Raw genomic sequence first — 20,281 nt, 5'->3', positions numbered from 1 at the left:
TATATATATATATATATATATGTATACTTCACTAAATGTATATACATATATATGTCTTACACCAATTACAACCTGAGCAGGCTTGGGCCACACAGCAGCAGCAAGAAATTGGTTTGGTCTGATGTGTGTTGAGCTGAATCTGTGCCCTTGTACATGGTACAGAAAACTCTGCTGGTGGCAGGGAGACCCCAAGGTCTCTTTTTTACCCAGCAGCCCCAAATCACCTCAGATCAAAAGGCTGTGTTCATCCAGACACAATGCATTTAAAAAAGCCAAGTAGCTAAAAAGACCTGGTCTCAGCAAAATACCGTTATTTTATGTAGTTTATTAATAGAATCACAGAAACATTTAGGTTGGAAAAAAAAACCCAAGATTGAATCCCACCATTGAAAGACAATAGAAAGTAGGACAGAAAGTTTGAAGCACATGAAGGTCAAGTCTTTTAAAGTAGGCAAATGCTCCTGCACGTTGTCACCACGGGCTGAACCAGAGGCTCGTGGGTGGCACCCCTGGCAATAAGCCCTAACATTTTAGGCTGCAACAACACCAAGTATGACAGAAAATGGAGATCCTTTCTGACCAAAAACATTAAAAAACACATAAGGAGTTGTACTTTGAACCCCTTTGTTCCAAAATGGCAAGAACTACAAGTGATCCCCTTGGTTGCTGTGCAAACTGCACTGGGTTGTGCTGCACCAGGAGCACAAGGGGAATCCTGCAGCCCTGTGACTGTGTCTTACAGTGATGGGAGCTCCAAAATTCCCACCTGTAGGGTCACAGACAGCAGAATGACTGTATATGAGAAGTGAGGAATATTAGTTTAGATTATTGAAAGATTTCAAGAGTTGATCCTCCTGACATGCCTGCAGGGATGCTCCCAGTTGGAAAAGCCCTCCCAGCCCATGGAGTCCCCCCTGTGCCCGATGCCCACCTTGTCCCCCAGCCCAGAGCACTCAGTGCCACGGCCAGGCCTTCCTGGGACACCTCCAGGGGTGGGGACTCCAAATCTCCATGGGCACCCCCTGCCAAGGCCTGACCACCCTTTGCAGGAAGAAATTCCTCCTGATGTCCAACCTGACCCTCCCCTGGCCCAGCTGGAGGCCATTCCCTGTTGTCCTGTCCCTTGTTCCCTGGGAGCAGAGCCCGACCCCCCCCAGCTCCCCCCTCCTGTCAGGGGGTTGCAGAGCCAGAAGGTCCCCCCTGAGCCTCCTTTGCTCCAGGCTGAGCTCCCCCCACTGCGCAGCAGCTCCGGTACAGACACACCAAAAAAAGTAAGGGGAAAGCCTGGGACTGCAAGAAATGAAAGCTGAGAGTAGGCAAAAGCAGTGGGAGTGTGACGAGAGAAACATTAAGGAGACACTCTATGAAGTTTATGTTCTTCTGCTTTTGACACCTGGCACCCGGACTTGTGAGGCCTATCAAAAATAACTTTCTGGTACCAGCAGCAGAACAAGCTCAGAATACAGCAGCAGCTGGATGTCCTGCATGCCCAGCTGTCAGCACAGACAGAAGAGGCACAGCTCTGCCCCTGCCCTGCTCCCAGGGCACCAGAGTGACTCAGGCTCTTCACAACCACTCCACACTGCAGCAAAACTCAAGGTGACGCAGGACAGTAGGAACCATTTGTTCTTCCAGAAGGAACTGCTGAATGGATGCCAAGTTGGTATCATGAGTAGAGTTTAAAGTTAATATTTCCCAGCTTTAGTATTCATTGAGGCGTTTTTGAAAGTAACAACTTGATTTTTGCCTTTTTACTCCCCAGGGATAACGTCACTCTGTCACTGTACCTCAGCCACTTCATCAAAAAAGTCTCCTCCAAACCAGAGCTCTTCAGTTTAGCACTTCTGAAACACTTAAGAACACGGGCAACATTTGCCTTGAAGTTTACAGTACTTTACTTGAAGACAATGTGTGTTTGTCAGTGCTTTGTATCATATTTTACCTGTCCATTTACCATGCAATGCTACTGTGCCACAGCACACACTGCACACTGGATAAATGAATTTTCTTACCCAATTAGTCCTACAGAAAGTCTACAAGTCCAGACATTTATATGTATTTCTCAGTGCCAGAAACTCCAGCAAGTGCAGCTGAGCTTTTTCATTTTCTCTGTCCAGGAGCCTGAACTGACACAGACCTTATAAAGTAAATTATCTGAACTCAAGTATGTTACCCCAAATCCATTATTCTGGGTCCATTCAACCCAATCAGATGAATATAAGCATGAAAACAAGGATGTTTAAATGGGGATGAAATAACAGGACCAAGCTCTTAATTCAAGCTACATCATAAAACATCCCCTTTGGTTTTAAACCAACAGGAAAACCCCATTGGAATCTACCACTTCACTTCTGCAGCTTGGATTTAAATATATCCCAAGGTCTTCAAACTACACCGAAGACCAAAACATTCAAGTTGCACAGAGAAGGTTTACTACAATAACCTTAAAGTTATGGAAAGTCTATGAATAAAAACAAAATTTGATTTTATGCTGCTGAAATAAGCTTTGAAAGGTCCTTTGGAATGGAAGAATCTGGAAGCATGAAGGCAATACAACCTGACACTGGCTTTAGGCTGGAGCTCCCCCACTGCTGTAATTCAGCTGGAGCAGCTGCTGGTGTCTCAGCTTCCCCTGCCCAGTGTCCCATCCCATTCCTCCTCTGGAACCAGCAGCTGACTGTGCACATGCACTGCAGCTGAGGAACTACCACAATTTAGTGTTCAATCAGATCACCTCCCTGGTGCAGTTTGTACCACAGGAATCAGCACACAGAACATGAGATCCACCTCTCGTACCAGCCACCAACCCTCTGGGCACCCCAAAGCCACTGGGAGAGGCACATTCCCTGGCCCAGGGGAGCTGGTGCCAGGTGAAGGTGCCACCTCCTCCATCCCTGGTGTACATTCCCAGGCCTCCCTTGAGCCAGCACTGGTAGTCACCTACGATGACCCAAAAATCAGTGAGTGATCCCAGCAGAAAACTAACCCTCTCAAAATGTCTAATCAAACAAAAGTGGCTATTCATTAGAGCAGCTTACCCTGTATCACACAGCACATTTATATACAGCTCCAGCTGGATGTCTCAGGCATTGAAGCCCTCCTTTCACCCCTGCTCTCCTGCTCCTTTCACCTCCTCCCAAAGGCAGGATCTCACCCAAGCTGAGGATCAGCTACTGTGGAGCCAAAGCCACCAACGGAGCAGCAGCAGCCACATTAAACTCATCCCACCAACCCCATCCCACCACACTGCAGGGAACAAACACCCTGAGGAGGCCAAGGAGAATGACCAGAACAAAAGACAAGAAGAATTACAGCTCTGAAAGCCATTTTTCCCTCCTCTGCTCTCACCTCCCCACAGGAACGTGCTCTGGGGACAGCAGTGGGCAGCTCCCCAAACAAACCTGTTGCTTGGCTGCAAAAAGGTTGCCATGTTTTCTGGTTTGAAAATCCATAAGAATAGATAGATCCTGACAATATAACAAGAAGCATGAAGTTTTGACTGTCAGAACACAAAGCATTTGACTCCACATCCCTTCTCTCACCAAACTAGATTCCACCACTCCCCTCAACAGCCTTTACCTAACAAACCCCTGTTAACTCCAAGGAAGGTTCCAGATGTACATCAAACATTTGTTGGGCAATTGGTTCAGGCAGGATGTTGTGAAAAGTTGTAGCTCAAAGCTGTAGTCTGTCTACAAAAAATACTGTATTTTAAAGGCAGCTTTTCTTAAAAGCATGATTTTGTTCTGCTCTGGTCACACTCTAGTAATTTATAAATTGATAGAAGACAAACTGAAAAGCAAGAATCTTTTCAAATTTCCTACCAAAACTCAAAAGGTAGCAACTCTGCAAGCACAGAAACTTTATCACAGAACAGACCTTCCAAGCACACTGACACACAGCCCCTACAACTGGCATTGTCCAATTACCCTTTACTGTATTGGTATTTTAAGTATTGCAAATGCCCAGATCTGCCTTTATCTCTCACAATTTGACTCAGAATGAACAGAAGAAGCTATGTGGAGCTATCCCACACAGTGGACAGCCCAACTAGAAAGGTGTTTTTTGACTTAATACTAATTTGTAAATCTATGAAAAGAATTTCACAGAACCTGCTTTCAGCTTTAACCTATCTCTGATTACAATTCTTAAACAGTAACTTTCATGCAAACACTGACTTGTCTCACAACCCCATTATTTAAGTTAAAAACTTACAATAAATAAGTGGTAGAAAGGTTAAATCTAGCAAAGCAGTGCAAATGGATGTATAGAGTTTTAACCTGCTTTCCCAGAAAAAAAAAGCTCTGGGTTACCACACATCCAGCCAGCAGGAAACCATGGGGAGGAAAACGGTTCTATCTGCAGGTACATCAAGGGTTGTCCTTTCCCAAGCCCAAAATTCTTGTGGATCGTTCATTTTGGCACAGCCTTTCCTTTTCCCTCTCCAGAACAGTGATCAAGTGCCAGCCTCACTTCTGGAGCAGACAATCATAAAAGTTCCTGCTTCTTTTGGGGGTGGAGGAGGTAAGTTTTTTGATATTTCTTAAATAGGAGAAATTGCTGGGTTTCTAAAAAGAGGCTCCATGCAGGGGGAAGGGAGGGTTCTTGTTTATTTGTAGATAATATTTCATGCCCAGGTGCCCCAGAGCACAGCCCAGGAACAGCTCTGTTCCCTGGTGGACAGCCTTGTTTGTTGTGGAGGCAGGCTCCACAGGGCTGCTGTGGATGTGCCCTCTGCTGTAGGTGAACAGGCTCAGATATCAGTCTGTTCAAGGACATTTAAAAATTGAATTCCTGACAAGTTTTGTGAAAATGGGTCAGTGCCCGGGGGAAAGAGGGACAGAGACCTTCCCACCAGCACAGGTTGTGCTGCTGCCAGAGCATTCCCAGGGCTGGGTCACAAATGTTCCATGACATGGAAAGCACACAGGTGGCCTGACAACCTGCCAGTCTTCAATTCCAAGCTTCCAATCACTTTTTTTTTTCCTTTCCTCTTTTCCTACTGGACTGATAAGCATGGGAAGAGATCTGGTTACAGAGATGAAGCACAGCTTTTACTTTGTGTTTGTCTCTAAAATGTTGCCTGGTTACTCCATAAACTATCATCAAACACTTAACACTGTGAAGTGACTTGTGACAAACACCTCTAACAAGGGCCAACAGGAAGAGTGACAGGCACAAGTTTGTTTGCTGGGACCTGCCACACCAAATATTCCCTGACACACTTATGGTCACCAGGAGATTCCTGTTTATCCTACACTTCAGTACTTGTGCAATGATCTCTCTGTACAGCTCAGTCACTCCTTGGTGACTCCTTCCCAAAGACAGGGCAGTTTGCAGGAGCTGTTTTGCCAACAGTCACCCCTCAAACACCCCAGGGACCTTTGCAGAATGCAGGAAATTTGCTAAAGTCAACACTTAAAGTTGTAAAACCTAAATTTCATCAAGCCAGCACTGACTGTTTAAGGACACTGAACCTACACATGCCCAAAGCACTTGATGCAATACATCCAAAGCAGCTGGAAAGTATCACTGTCAGGTTACTCTCCTCAGGAGGTTTCAGGTGACTAAAAGCATGGAAACATCCCAAGTATCTTCAAGAAAGGTGAGTAGGATCGTTGCACTATCCTTCCAAAAGCTGGAAGGAACCTCTGGAGGTCAGAAATGATCAAGGACACACTTCAGGGGAATCCATCTCTCTTGGTGCACCTTCAAACTGCATTTCTCTTTTTCTTCTTGCCTTGCCATCATCAGCTTATTTGGATGTTGGGTGGATTTTACATCCAAGTCTTGTTCTTTGAAACTGTCAAGCAGTGAACTTGCAGAAATTCTCACTTTGTTCTAAAGGTGTAACACAGTAGTGTTATACCAGAAGTAAGATCAAATTCAGGTGTTGTCTGTTCCTAGTGGGCATCCAGTGGTTTTAAGGTTCAGAATAATAATATTTATCAGCTTTGCTTCATCAGTGCTCAGACACTTTTCCCACAGAACACTGAGAGCCCCCAAAGTTGGCTCAGACATCACTCCACGGGGAATTACATCAACCCTCTCCCTGCAGCCCAACACCATCCACTTCAAAGCCAAATCCTAGAGTGCTGCTTTAAATCAATCATCAATTCCCAGCTCTGTCTGTTCACCTGGTATTTCCCACATGGAATGACACAGGACAGACACAGCCAGTGTCTACTACATTTCCTCTGCCCAGAAACCAGCCTGTCTGAGAACTGTCAGGCTGAGCTGCCACTGGCCTGACAAACCAGTATTTCACTCCTGCCTCTTTCTTTACTTTAATTACTGCAAGAGATCTCCAAGCCTGTAGGGAAGGGCTAATAAAGCACCTTTTCACTGTTGGAGGGGTAAACATGTTACATATGTTCCAGTGAAGTTAAAATAACAAAAGGGGTTTTTTTTCCAAGAAAAAGAGTGGTTCTGTCCCTTACTCTGGAAGATGTGAGATTTGAGATAAATCCCAGCCACGCTCCCTGGCTGAGGGCATTAAGTTAATAATTTCCAGTGAAGCATAGCAGAGGTCACTCAAAGCCCAGCCATGGTTCACCCTGTGACTTGGTACAGTGACCCACAGCACCGAACACGGGGATTTCTTGTGTGTCTGCAGCAGATGAGGTGACCACACTCATTGTTCACTCACCCAGCACAGCACGGGAGGAACCAGCCAAGCCATGAATTGAGGCTATTTTAGAAATCACGAGTGAGGCATTTGCAACATTAGCCTGAAATTCTCCGAATTCCTAAAGGAAAAGCTATGACGTTCTCGGCATTGCCAGCCAGGGCTGAGTCAGCACACAAGGACAAAACAAACTGGACTATGGCCTGTGAAACTGGGGGCAGCTTCTCCATCACATACCAGAGAGAATTTGAATTTTATTTTCAAACTCATTAGGTTTGAAGAAGCTTAAATATGGTTTAGTTTTCTTTATCAGTCTTTGACCACCTTTATTAACTACCACTGACAGAAGCTTTAGTAGGTCTAACTTAGAAATTACAACAGAGATGCTGCACTTGTGAGCAGCAGTTAATGGGTAACACATTGCTGCCCTAACAAATTCAAACGGGTCTGGGTTCATTTATCCAGCCTTTTGAAGTGGGTGACAGCTGGAGCTGGGATGAGCAGAGCACACAAGTCAGCACAGAAAACTGCCCCATGCCAAGGGCAGCTGAGATGTACAAACACCAAGACATGGAGAGGGACAGAGCCTGGACTGTGGGAGTGCCCAGCCCCCGGGGACAGGCACAGCTCTGGGACTGACCCAGTGTCCCAGCCAAGGGCTGGCTCACACAGGAGGGTTTCCTGCAGCTCAGCTCAAGGGCAGTAACAACCCATCAGGCAGCACCTCCCCACACTGCTCAGCTGGAGCTGCCAGGACCTGCTCCCTCACGGACACTGAGCTTCCGACACAGACACGTTCCTGATTTGTGGCTCCCAGGAGAAACGAGCAGCTCCTAAATCTACACAGGCCACCCCTATGCTTGTATTTCAATTCCTATTTCCATTCTGCTCAGCAGTAACCTAAGATTAGTAGGAGCTGGCAAGCCAGAGGCTGGAGAAGGTTTATTTGGACTGCAGAGCATTCAGCATAGCAGTGGTTTCCATCCTCCATCAATCCTGCTGAAGTTGTTCTACTTCCCATGTAGTATAATTTTGTTTAGACAAAGATTACACTGTCAACTGAAACAATGATTCAAGGAGGTCCTTTAACTGTAAGATCTGCCATTTAAGCTCACTCATTTAACTTTTGCTCTTCTCCTTCTCAAACAAATAAGCAAACACAAAACACTTAACAAAACTGGACAGAAGCTTACTTTCACTCCAGTGGCCTCTTTCCCAAGCTGTTTGATTGTGCCTGAACTCCACAAGTTTGGAAACACAACAAATATGACAGCCAGGCTTTTTAACTTCAACACAACAGGGGCAGTGGTTTGGCTTTTTGTTCAGTCCCACACAGGACAGGACCTGGATCACCTCCCACATCACTCCAGCACCATATCCACCAGTGATTCCAACACACCACCCAGCAATACCCACGCTGAGAACATGTAAGCATTTTCCTGATGGATATTTTCTCAGTCTCACAGCAAGCTTTTTGACAAAAATGGTTATGTGAAAATACTTTCAGTCACACATTTGCTGCACGAACTCCTTGCACCTCTGCTCTTCAGCACTGGGGTCAAGTTACTACCTTTTCCCAAGCACTGAGCACCATAAGAAGTTCCAAAGCACTTTCCCAAGAGAATATGCAAAAGCCACTGTTAACAGTCTCAGGAGAGAAAAGCTCATGAGCTTCCCTCACTTTACAGCTGAGGCCACCACACGAGTGTGGAAAAGTTCAGCACAACCCACCTCATGTGCTTTGTGTGGTCAAGCTGAACATTTGCCTACAATTAAGATTTGGAGGGGGTGGGAAGGGATATCTTGGATGAGACAGTTCAAACACTAAAATCCTTTCCTCAAAAGACCCAAGTTGATTCCTCTTTCTTATATTTTAAACACAGATTTGGTTTAGGCTTGAGTCTGCATAGTTTTTAAAGTTCAACAAGTCAGAGGACAAACACCACACTCCCACCCTCTCGTGCCTGAATCACCACTAAGTGCTCAAACTCTATTTCAGCACAACAATTTGAAATTGCACAATATAAATCCATCCACCAGCTTTTAAGGAAGAGTCACAGGTATATTCAGACCTCCTTTCCTTTGGAGGAAAGGTGTTGACCTTTAGCTCTTTAAGGTCAAAAGAGCTTTTATTCACATGCACTTGTGCACACACACAGGCATTCTCCTCTCCCCTTTACCATCTAAACATGAACATCATATATTCCTTATGTTATTTACAGGGGGGAAATCCTTAAAATCCCCTTTTCTCTCTCTCTTGAGTGCACAGGCCTGACACAAACATAGTTCCTGCAAGTACAAAACACTAACCAACCAGCAGTTTCACACAGATATGCTGGTGACTGAAGGAATCCTTCCCTCAGAAACCCTCACTGGTTACCAAATGCCTTTGATTGTTGTTTTAATACTGTTTCCATCAATAACCAAGTGTATATTGCACTAAGGGGGGTAACATTTCCCTGTTGAAGCAGGAGGGAAACAGGAACAGCACCTCCCCACCAACAACCCTTCCCCACCCATTTTCAGCACCTAATGCCACCTTTCTTCCAGTCAAGTATGTGAAAAACTAGGATACAGGAAAGAGGATAATCACTGTAGGAATTTTTGACCCAGTAACTACTATGAACTCATTCCTGTACTAAAGGCAATGTTCCCCCATGGCTTTGTGAAGAAAAACTAAACCTCATCTTTTAATTGTATTTCATTTGAGATGCTGAATGTCACCAGGATCAACTTCTGCTTTAAAAAGAGATGCAATGACATTTTACCAGTTGCCTCTCCTTGGCCTGTTGAACACTTCAGAAATACCACTGATGGAAAGCACCCAATACAGACCAACTAAGCTCCATGTACTCATAATGAACTAACAACTGTGCTACAGTTTCCAAGTGCCAACAGCTTCCAAAAAGCCAGTGGCAGCAGATTGCTGCACTCCTACCTGTCCCCTCCTGCACAGGGAGGGGCACAGGAACCCATTCCACCCCCAACCCTCCAGTGTTAGGAACACACAGGCCATGACCATTTAACCCACTTCACTTTTATGCACAGGTTGCAAACTAAAGTTACTTACAGGGCAAGACAGACCACACAGAGTTGGAATTGGTATCTCACACCAACAGCAAGGACCAAAAATAGCAAGTAAGGATGATCCCCACAAGACTTTCATGTCAGCCATCAGATTCCCCTGCAATTTCCCAATCCATTTACCTCAGAATTCATGTATTTCTCACACAGCCTTTCAGCCCCCACTATATCTTGAGGCACAGACTAGCACACTTCAGCACTGCTGTTATAAAAATTGCTTCTTTTTGTTGTTTTGAACATGTCATCTGCAAATCTCAAGTAATGACTCTTTGTTCCTGCATAGGAAGAGATGGGGTGGGGGAAGATCACCCTCTCCCTGTGCCACTTCAGATTTAGACCTCAGTTACATCTGACCTGAATTACCATTTCCTTACTGAGTTTTATTCATTTTGGTTGTTTTTCCAGTGTGTCCTGTCGCATTTCCTCTGCGCCCAAAGCAGGGCAGGGCTGTACAAAGTGCAGATAAAGAGAAAATCATAGAATGGCTTGGATTGGAAAAGGCCTCAGAGATTCCAACCCCCTGCCATGGGCAGGGACACCTTCCACTAGCCCAGGTTGCTCCAAGCCCCATCCAACCTGGCCTTGGACACTTCCAGGGATGGGGCAGCCACAGTTTCTCTGGGCAACCTGTGCCAGGGCCTCACCACCCTCACAGCCAAGAACTTCTTGCTAATATCCCATCTAACCCTGCCCTCTGGCAGTGGGAAGCCATTCCCTGTGTCCTGTCACTCCAGGCCCTTGTTCCAAGTCCCTCTCCAGCTCTCTTGGAGCCCTTTTAGGCACTGGAAGGGGCTCTAAGGTCTCCCCAGAGCCTTCTCTTCTTCAGGTTGAACAATCACAGCTCTCTCCAGTCCTCTGATCCTCTTGGTGCCTCCTCTGGACTCTCTCCAGCAGCTCCATGCCCTCCCTGTGCTGTTCCCCAGGGCTGGAGCAGCTCTGCAGGGGGGTCTCACCTGAAGGGCAGAGGGGCAGAATCCCCCCCTGCCCTCTGCCCACGCTGTGGGATCAGCCCAGGGCACGGGGGTTTCTGGGCTGCCAGAGCACACGGCCAGGGTATGTTGAGCTTCTCAAGAAGCCCCAAGTCCTTCTGCTCAGGGCTGCTCTCAGTCCATTCCCACCCAGCCTGTTCTTGTGCTTGGGGTGTATTGTCAGTCTACATACTACAAAAACAGAAAGAATGTAATATGTTGTACTATATTATTATACATTTACAACCATGGCTGATGGTTGCATTTAGATCTCCACAGATCTGGTTCATCCCTACAGCTCCTACTCAAGCAGTAACAGCTCCAACACCACTAACACAATTCACACCCAGCATGCACACCCCAGTGCTCTGTGGGTCACATGGAGCCTCATACCTACTTTAGCCTCCTGGACACTCTGAGCTACAGTTCTTCACACCAAACTCGTTTTTGCTACCCTAGATAACAATATGAGCCAAGAATCCCCTCACAACCCCCTCTCTGTCCCAAGCAAGACATTTATAATAAGAAGCATAAGCAGATGAGTGCAGGTTCCAGGGTCTCCAAAGCATAAGAAGCAGAAACAATGGACAAGACTGGTCAATCTTTAACCAGTTCTTTGCCTTTTCTTACACTGCAGTTACTTACAAGCCTCTGGTTAGGATCATTGTCAAATTACTTTTGGAAAGTTGATGATGATGATACTGGTCTCCAGATTCCCAAACCTGAGCAGGACTCTCAGAGATGGAACCCAGTAACTCCCATCTGGCTGCTTTGGTACTGAATGTTTTGTGCCAAATGTTTCCATGCAGCACAGTCCATCAGCTCTTCCATCTCTGAAACTAGGAATTTGGTTCTTGCAGCTTGCTACCATCATTTTTCTGTTTACTGACCTTTCAGTTTGGGAGTGATTCTCTGGTATTTTCCTCAAAGGAACATTCCCAGCACCAGAACTTCCCTGAGCAGACACACAAAGAAATAGTCACACTTTTTTTCTGCCTTTTCTGGGTTTTCCTTCTACACACCACCTGATGGCTTTACCAGCCCTCTGAAAAAGCCCCAGAACAAGAAGAATTTTAATGCCTCAGAGTAATGACAAAGCCATGAGCTTTTATTCACCATGAGCTGTGAAACAGTACTTAAGAAGCACAAAACCTTGCAACTCTGAATGGCTGGGGAAGGCACACCAAATCTGCCAGGAGTCCCTAAGCAGCCAAATACCTGAGAGCAGGTCAGGACAACAAGAGAAAGGAAGCTGGAGACATACTGGGATATAAATTGGCATTGTGTTGGTGATGTGATCCTGGGGTCAAAGCCTCTCACCAGTTCTCTCCACTTGCTAAGGGCTGAACATCACTCTGCTGCTTGTTGCTTCCTTCCCAGAGTATAACAAAGAAACAGAAGTCAAGAGGAAGGGGGAGGAAAAAGGAGCTCCTGCAGTTGCTGGCAGCAGCAGTTATGGCACAGCTACAGGTAGTTCAGCCCCCCAGAGGAATGCAGACACCAGTGACAAACACCAGCAGCACCCAGCAGGGCTGTCACAGGCCAACGTGCTGTCAGGATCAGAACACATTGAAGTTTTTGTTACATAGAGGCATTATTGCCTGTGCATGTCATCTGAAGGCTTAAGCCAAGCAGAAGCGAATTATCCATTTCACAACTACCTAGAAATAAAAGGAGTTTAATTTCAACTAAAGCTTTGCTGCAGAAGCAGGTGCTGGGCTGAGTAATAGCAAGAAATGATTCATCTCATGAATGATTTCCCAAGTTGGATGCACTTAGGCTTGAATTCCTGTCTGTAGGCACAGTCACAATTCAATTATGAGGCCAGCTTGCATAGCAAGTTTTAAAATTAAAAGTCATCCCCGGATGCCCAGAATATCAACCAAAAAAACCCCATGGAACTGGCTCCTCTGTTCAGAGCTGCACTTGAGAAGTGGGGAGAAAACAGCCAAGACACTCAAAAAACCAAGAATTCTTTATGTAATTGTCACTCCTGTCTCATTTTTAAATAGAAGAAAGTTACTGAAGTTAGACAAAAAAACAAATTATGTCAACCACTTCAAGTAACACTTCTGAGCAACTGAGCCTTAAGGAGAGAGTTGCTCACTGTAAATATCATCATCATGCCTAATTAAGTGCCCAGCCCTGAGGCTGAACCCCAACAAACAGGAATCCAGTCACATTTTGACCCAGAGAAGGCCAAAGGTCAGTATCTGTTGTCAAGTACTAACTAAGCATTAAATTTTTCCAACAATAACAAAAAAAAAAATAAGAAAAAGAAATTATAGGGTACCATAACCTAGTTCTAGAAATTAAGTTCAACTCAGTCTGTCCACTAAGGACTTGCCATTCACAGATGGCCAAGCAAGGTGCAGTCATTTAAATCATGACAATAACTCAGTCTCTGGAGCACACAGGTTTAATGTCAAGAGACAGAACTGAAGAGCAAGGGGAAGGAGATGGAATATTGCAAAACAAGTTCAGCTGACAGAAGTATTTCTCATTTTATTTCAAATTCAAAAATAATGAGGCAGGAGACTGTTTCAGTTTTTTCCTACTTCGTTTCTTGCTTCAAGAATCCCTTTCCCTCCCCCCAGTGTAACTGTATGTTACACTCCTCCTGTACACAAGCCAATCTGGGTGCTAATGTTACTGCTGCCTCAGTATTTATATTCCACACAGTCTGACTGGACAAAGTGAAAACCCAGAGCTCGGAATGTAACAATAAAGAGACCTATAAATCCTTGCCATGACATTTCCCAAGCAGCCAGTTCTGCTGAGATGGTTCTCCTGCACTTTGTAACCAGTTAAAAGGCCTCGGGGACCCTTCTGGTAAGTCAAGATGTAATGAAAATACCAAGAACATTAATGGCATATATATCAGGTTCCACATACTCCTCACACAGAGAATGTCAGCCATCACTCCCAGGCTTTTTAGACTCAGAGCAATTTTTTCCTCTTCCATTTGAAGATTTAATAGGCCTTTGAAGAGAAGAGTTGTCATATTTTAGTTTCGATTCTTATTTTCCGTACCTGGGGGTGGATATGCCCCCCAAGGGAGGACTTAAATCAAGATTAACTACAAATATAGATCAATATGATGTTTTTAAGGGAGAAGTATTGCACCTGTAGGCAGTTCTGGCTCCTCCAACACCAAGTGTATTACGCTGTTTCCTATAAACCTTCTCTGCAACAGGATTAAAGGCAGTCCCAAAATATCAGTGCTAATTTGGTGCTCATCAAGATGTCCTCAGGGAAACAGGATAAAAAGGAGAGACTAAGCATAATTATACCAGAGTAATATTGGCAGGCAAGTTGGTCTTTAGTAGCAAAAAGCCAACAAGTTTTCCCTTAATATTTCTTCCAAAGCACTTTCATACCAATGAATAAAGAGGCATCATAAAACAAAGCCATACTTCCTCTAGAAATACAGAGGGGAAACTGGAAGGGAGGAGGGAAAAGTGAAAAGTGAAGTATGGTAAAGGAATAAAGAAAAATTTCTTAGTTCTGCTTTTGCACAATCAAGTCTCCCTTGCTGGTAAAATACAGTCACAGATGAGCTGTCAGACCTACAGAATTCATTTCCTTACAGAAAATCTCAATCCATGGCAAATTCTTACTGCCAAAAATTTTCAGCAGGACTGAAGAACACCAGCAAGTCTTGCAAATTGTATTACCAAACAGAATTAAGGTCAAGGGATTAGGACACCAATTCCTTATGATCAGTCAACTGTCCAGGAGCTGTGAAAAACTCAGCCTAGCACTGTTTTGAGGAGCCAAGGCCAGCCCTCCCCACTGCTGGGCTTGATTCCTGCCCGGGGCCAAGCAATCCATCCCCCCTGGAGCCTCTGGGATATAGCACTCACTGCTCCAACATCTCCTTAGGGAAATGAAGGGAAAGCACAGGAGAAATCCACTAAACCACCTGTGAAGTTACACCCTCCTACCACAGCCCTTTGAAAAATAATTACACGGGGAAAGAGAGGGGAAATCCAGTATGTAAAGCTGAATTGCAGGTTATTATCTGTGTGGTCAAGGCACTGGGTAATGAGTCTTTTCCTGGAGAGAAATCCTGACTGGCATAACTAGAATGCAGCCTAAGTCTTGCTTGTTTTAAATAAGACCACGTTTAACCTAGGCTTTAATACAAGTCTTACAGAAAAGGCAGCACTGAGATAGAGCCATGAGTGAGTTTTGCTTTTCCTTGCAAAACTCGCCCCAAATCCCTGGTGAATCACAGCTGCCCCCCCACCAAAGTGCTCATCTGCAACACTCTGAGAAACAATTCTGCTCCTCCCTCTCCTGTGGCAGCTCACACCAATTCATTCCACCTCCAGGGAACACCATTCCCTCTCCACCATGGCAAACTTGGCTCCGTGGAGTGTTCTCTGCTCAGAGAACACTCCGTGTCTGACAAGCCCTGAACCTGATTTCCAGCCCATTGTTCCCCTCCCCAGAGGGCAGGGGAAGGTCTGACCTGGGCAGCCCGAGGGGCCAGAGGTCCCCCCAGACAGGAAACTCTTTGAGGGGCCAAGAACAGAGCAGGGTTTGATGGCTGGCAGTTCACAATGTTTCCATACAGGCTTTTCCTACCAGAGAGCAGAAGGGCAGGGATCCATTTATACCCCCAGTTTAACAAAATGGAGTGTTTCCAGCAATGTTTAAGACAAGGAGTAACTATTGAGATCAGTTATTTCTGCTCACCAAAAAAACCCTTTCTTTCATAATCTAAACAGAAATCTCCATTTTCTTGTTTAAACACAAATATTATTTTATTTATTAGCAGAAACTGGAAATTGAGCTGTGACCATCCATGCTCTGAATTAAATACATAAAATCATCAAGACACTGAGTGAAACTTTACTCACTGAGCCCGATTCCCTGCACAGAAAAATTTCTTTTAAGAAATCAGATTGCTCTGAGTCACAGCTCTGGTCCAGGTATCCTGTTAATCACTGTAAACAAAGCTCACAAACACCCAGAAAATGAGTAGTTTGTGATTAGCTGCAAGGAAAGTAAACATGATTATACTGAAGAAAACACCACTGAACCAGCCAGGAAAATCCAGCCAACCACTTTCATTAATCCAAATTAGTGGTCAAGATATTTCTATAAGGGTAAGGTCATATTATCCAAAGGAATTGCATTCCTATGGTTTCAACTTCAGGTTTGAATCCTAATAATTAAACTTCAGATGTCAAGTACTGGAAACACAAGTCATCCATATCAAAAGCAGCCTATGAATGTACTGTAACAGCAACACATGACTTGCAATAACACTGGAAAAACTCATCTCCCCCACCCCTCTCTTTACCAGCCCATCTCTATCTCCCAAAGCAGCCACAAACACAGACAAGAACTGGAGAACAGTTTTATAAATACGTGTTAGTAACTTATCAGGAAAAGCATTTTGATCAAGGATTGCACTGCAAATAAATGCTTGCAAAGATCTCTGATGACTCAATCTGAAGCATTTTGATTAATCCAGATACTTCTTGGTAAAGAGACCTATTTCTACCAGGCAAAAGTTTCTGATACACCTTTGCTGTTTCGTTAGAGACTGAATGCCTGGTAGAACATAAGGCACAGTTAGAGGATTAAAGACATTTTGTACATCGTGTTAGTTACCTGGTTGGCAGGGAAAACCCATCTCTCCTTACCCTCAGCAGCTGACCTTGGGCTGCCTCTGCTGATCAGAAAATAAGTGGAATAATGTGATGTGCTTAAGAGTAAACATATAAAGCTGTAAGTACTCAGCAAACTTCAGGAAAAAGTAGGAACCAGTATCTCAGAGGAGCTTTCATGGGACTGTTCCCAGTGGTCATTTGCAACAAAAGACACTGCATTTGTGTTTACATGAGCAAGAATGTATTTCAAAAAGTGCCATCTACCAACACACAGAAACATGCATTGTTTGGCAGCTTATCAAAATTCTCACCCTGTCACAGATACTACTGACAGGGTCACAAATCACATCAAAGCTGAGACTGTCAAAGGCACTTCATATATCCAAGATGCTCCCTGAAAAAAATTCTTACATATATTTAAAAAAACCTGCTACTGTTAAGACAAGTATTATTTGGTGCTCTGATGACCAGAAAACCTCACCTGTTGTAACTGCAAGTTTTATTTATATGGAGATTTCCATTCAGTTCCCTGAAGTGCCCAAGTGTGTCTCTGCATCAGGGCCCATCCAGAGGCTCTGGAAGCAGAGGGACCAGCCTGGAGCAGGGTCAGTGCCAGGGCTCTCCACTCACCCCACCTCATACAAACACCAGTCACCATCACCATAACCCACCATTTATGTCTTTTCCAGAGTTTGAACTTATCCTTGCCATGCAACTGTGGACACAAACCATCAATGGGAAGTCCAGTGGCTCCTGCAAACACTCCCTAAAATAAACAGGGAGTAGCTCCATACAGGTGAAGGGCACTAGAAACACAGATTTAGTTAAGTTTAAACAAGTTATTCCCTAATGAATGGATCTCATTGCATGGGTTTGATCTGTTCTTATTTCAATCTATGCCTTCATTCTTTCAAATGAAAAGAATTCAGACTATCAAAATCAAAAAGAAAGCAAACACAGACAGATTTGATACGAAATATAAACCTCCATGCATGAGTAAGGAAAGAAAAGAGGACTGTAACCAAACATACAGCACTATGTCAATTTTTTTTTAATTACATCTTCCAAAAATAGGAGCATCTGTCCATGCAGCAAGATCCCCAGAGACACAAATCAGTACCAGCAGTATGTGAGCAAATATATAGAGCACCTGCAGTGTGGTAACTACTGACATTGACTTACTTTTTTAGAGGACATTTGTCTCAAGAACTTCTCAAACGTTCTTGAGATAATTTCAAGAGATACTGTGCTTTCAGAGAGGGAGGCCCTTATCCACAAACCACTTGAGACTGCTACAATAAAATAATCTTAAGGTTTGCTCTGTTCTTCCACATAGAGTCGTTATTAGGGGTCCTCTGACCTGAGCTGTTAGAGCTGTTCCTGTCAAGAGGTCAGAGTTTTTCTTTCACAAATACATGTGAAAACAGAGTCCCAAATATCCACTGGGAAGCAGGACAACTCTTGGTGGCCCCAATTTGCTGCCTATCCCTGCATCACCCCACTGTGACAGCCCAGCTCTCCTGGGGTGAAAGAGCACTCGGCAACCTGCAGTTTATTATTAAGCAGCCCCAGAGACAAAGTCACAACTGAAGAAACAAAGACTGATGTGACTTATTCAAAGGCATAAACTGCTTTAAAAAAGAAGATTAACATTTAAGTGGTTGGTTAACCTGGTAGCAGAAACAGCTTTTTCTCAGTTTGTGTGAACTAGGTCAAACAGCTTTTACCTTCCTTCCAGACCATCTACAACTACAGCAGAAAACACAGACCTGGTCTCTTTACACACACTTTTCTACATACAACATGCTGGTGTTCCCACATCTGTAAACAGGTCCCTAAAAGGAATCAGTATTGGATAGCATGAGCTGTGTTTCCAAAATACTATGTCAGAAGTGCAACTCTGCAAGTTCAACATGTGTTTGTTTCAACAGATTTAGATCATGTCAGATTCAGTTTTCGTGTTTGTCCAGCACAAAATTAAAGCCAAAATTCAAAGCATGAGCCCTCCACTAACTCACTCTCTATTTTACTACAGACATGACATATATCAGTTTGAAGGAAAAAAAACTCCTTCAAGGTAAAGCATTTCCTCGACCTCTTTTTGAACACAAACACACTGTTGTTCCATTGTCACTTCAGATTGTCTGCTGCCAAAACAACACTTGTACAGCTCTCCCTTTTCAATCACACTTCTTTCACTCTTCCTTCATCCAAAGCCAGTGCACTCACATCTTTTGACATGAATCTTATCCCTTCTTTTTTTAAGAACAAATATTTCAGCTACAACTTCCAGAGCCCAGTCAGTGTGGCTTTGCTGCTGCGCCCCAGCGAGTCACACAAAGACGGTTTTCTCTCCCTCCCTTTAAGCACTAAAAAAGATTCTGATCGCGTTAGAAATTACTGTGTAGCTGGAGAAGGGTTGTAGGATCGTTAAAGAGTTGCCAATTAGGTGTTAATCACCAATTAGCTGGCCCTTACCTTGCAGCATGCACCTGTAGGCAGACTCGGAGATCGCGTAGATGTGCGGTGGCATCTCATGGCGCTTCTTCCCTCTGTACATCTCAATAATGTTTTCTGAATAAATCGGGAGGTTCTTGTAAGGATTTATAACTACACAGAACAGCCCTGAATAGGTCTGGAAAAAAAAAAACCACCAAACATTTCTGTTAGTAAACAGTATTGAAATAAGAGTCATAAAGAACAAAAAAGCTTTTTTCACAGGTTCTGTAATATTTATCTTAAAACAAAATTGAGGTCCTTTTTGTAGAGCAACTCAAAGTGCATGCTATATTCAAATTATTAGTTTCTAGTTCTCTTAAAAGGCTCTTTAATTACCTGCATAAAAAGTAATTTAAAGATAATAAGCGTAGGTAAATTTGAAGAGGAGCATCTGATCTCTTTCCCACAGACATTTAAATCTCCCTCCCGTTTGCCAAGTTTCAGGGTTTATGGACACCTTTTGATGTTCAACTCCTTCGGTAAAATGTGCATTCCAGGCTATTTTCATTTTTGAAGGAACTGATAATCTCCATTGTTCTATTAAATAATCTGAATGAGGGAAAAGCCTATTTCAAACCACCCCTGTTTCTGCTGTGCTGTTATTGTCTCATATCTGTACTTTCTTCTGTCTTTCCTGCTCATCAGCCCTTTCAGTCCCACAGGGGGGGTCACTCCCTCCCCGTCCCAGCCCAGCTGATGGACAGCCTGGCAGCTGGCACTGCAGGCATCTCACAGCCTTCAGAGCTGACACTCCACACAAGGTACCAGGACTCCCAGAATATCCAGGCACCAGCACAGATTGTACACTGCCGATTCCACTGACTCTCATTGAGGCATTTTTTGAATCAAAACATGCCTCAAGTGCTGCAGAATTGAGCCCACACTGAAGAGATGCCCATAGGGCCACACTTCCCCGTGATCCAAGTATCACAGCCTCCTCCAGAACGGCTCCAGCTCTGCTCCACACAAGTAATTTATAAGGAAGTTATCACAGGAACAGCCACAGCAGGAGAACTCACAGAGGCAGCCACTGACACTCGGTTCTGTGGGAGGGACAGACCAGCAGGGTCTGGCTTGGGATCAAAGGCTGAGCTCCCAGACAGACACCCTGCACACAGCAGAGCTCACCCAGGGAGTTTCCCTAATCCAAGGCATCTGGATGGCTCTGCCTTTTCAGCAGCAACTAAAAGTGAGGGCTCTAAAGAAAGCAAAATCTCTCCATTCACTGTTACCTCATCACCTGCTTTGACAGTGTGTTCTTTTTGGTCAGTGCAACTCCCAGCTCAGGAACGTGGGCAGGAGAGACCAGGTTTGACAGAAACAGGAGGTATCTTTGAAAATGTCAGGAAAACCATGCTTCTTACCTTTGCAGGTTGAGAGGAGAGAAGGAATGGAGGAGAGAAGGAATGGAGAATAAGCAGAGAGCATTAACAGCTCTTGAAAGCCCAGAATACTGAGCAGGTAACTCATGATTT

General features: G+C 44.4%; 1 protein-coding gene across 4 annotated transcripts in view; it reads right to left on the bottom strand.

Moving 5' to 3' along the window:
* Window positions 1-20,281, bottom strand: part of MYH10 (myosin heavy chain 10) — a 101,908-nt gene that overhangs the window by 69,698 nt on the left and 11,929 nt on the right. For all 4 annotated transcript variants that reach the window (XM_027666480.1, XM_027666482.1, XM_027666481.1 and 1 more), the window contains exon 2: window positions 18,786-18,942. In XM_027666480.1, the coding sequence (XP_027522281.1) occupies window positions 18,786-18,942 (157 nt within the window). The remainder of the gene's footprint in view (window positions 1-18,785; window positions 18,943-20,281) is intronic.

The sequence above is a fragment of the Corapipo altera genome, unplaced genomic scaffold (assembly GCF_003945725.1).
Source record: "Corapipo altera isolate COAL_440 unplaced genomic scaffold, ASM394572v1 103, whole genome shotgun sequence".
NCBI lineage: Eukaryota > Metazoa > Chordata > Aves > Passeriformes > Pipridae > Corapipo > Corapipo altera.
The sequence above is the reverse complement of the archived record's forward strand: the minus strand, read 5'-3'. Positions and strand labels throughout refer to the sequence as shown.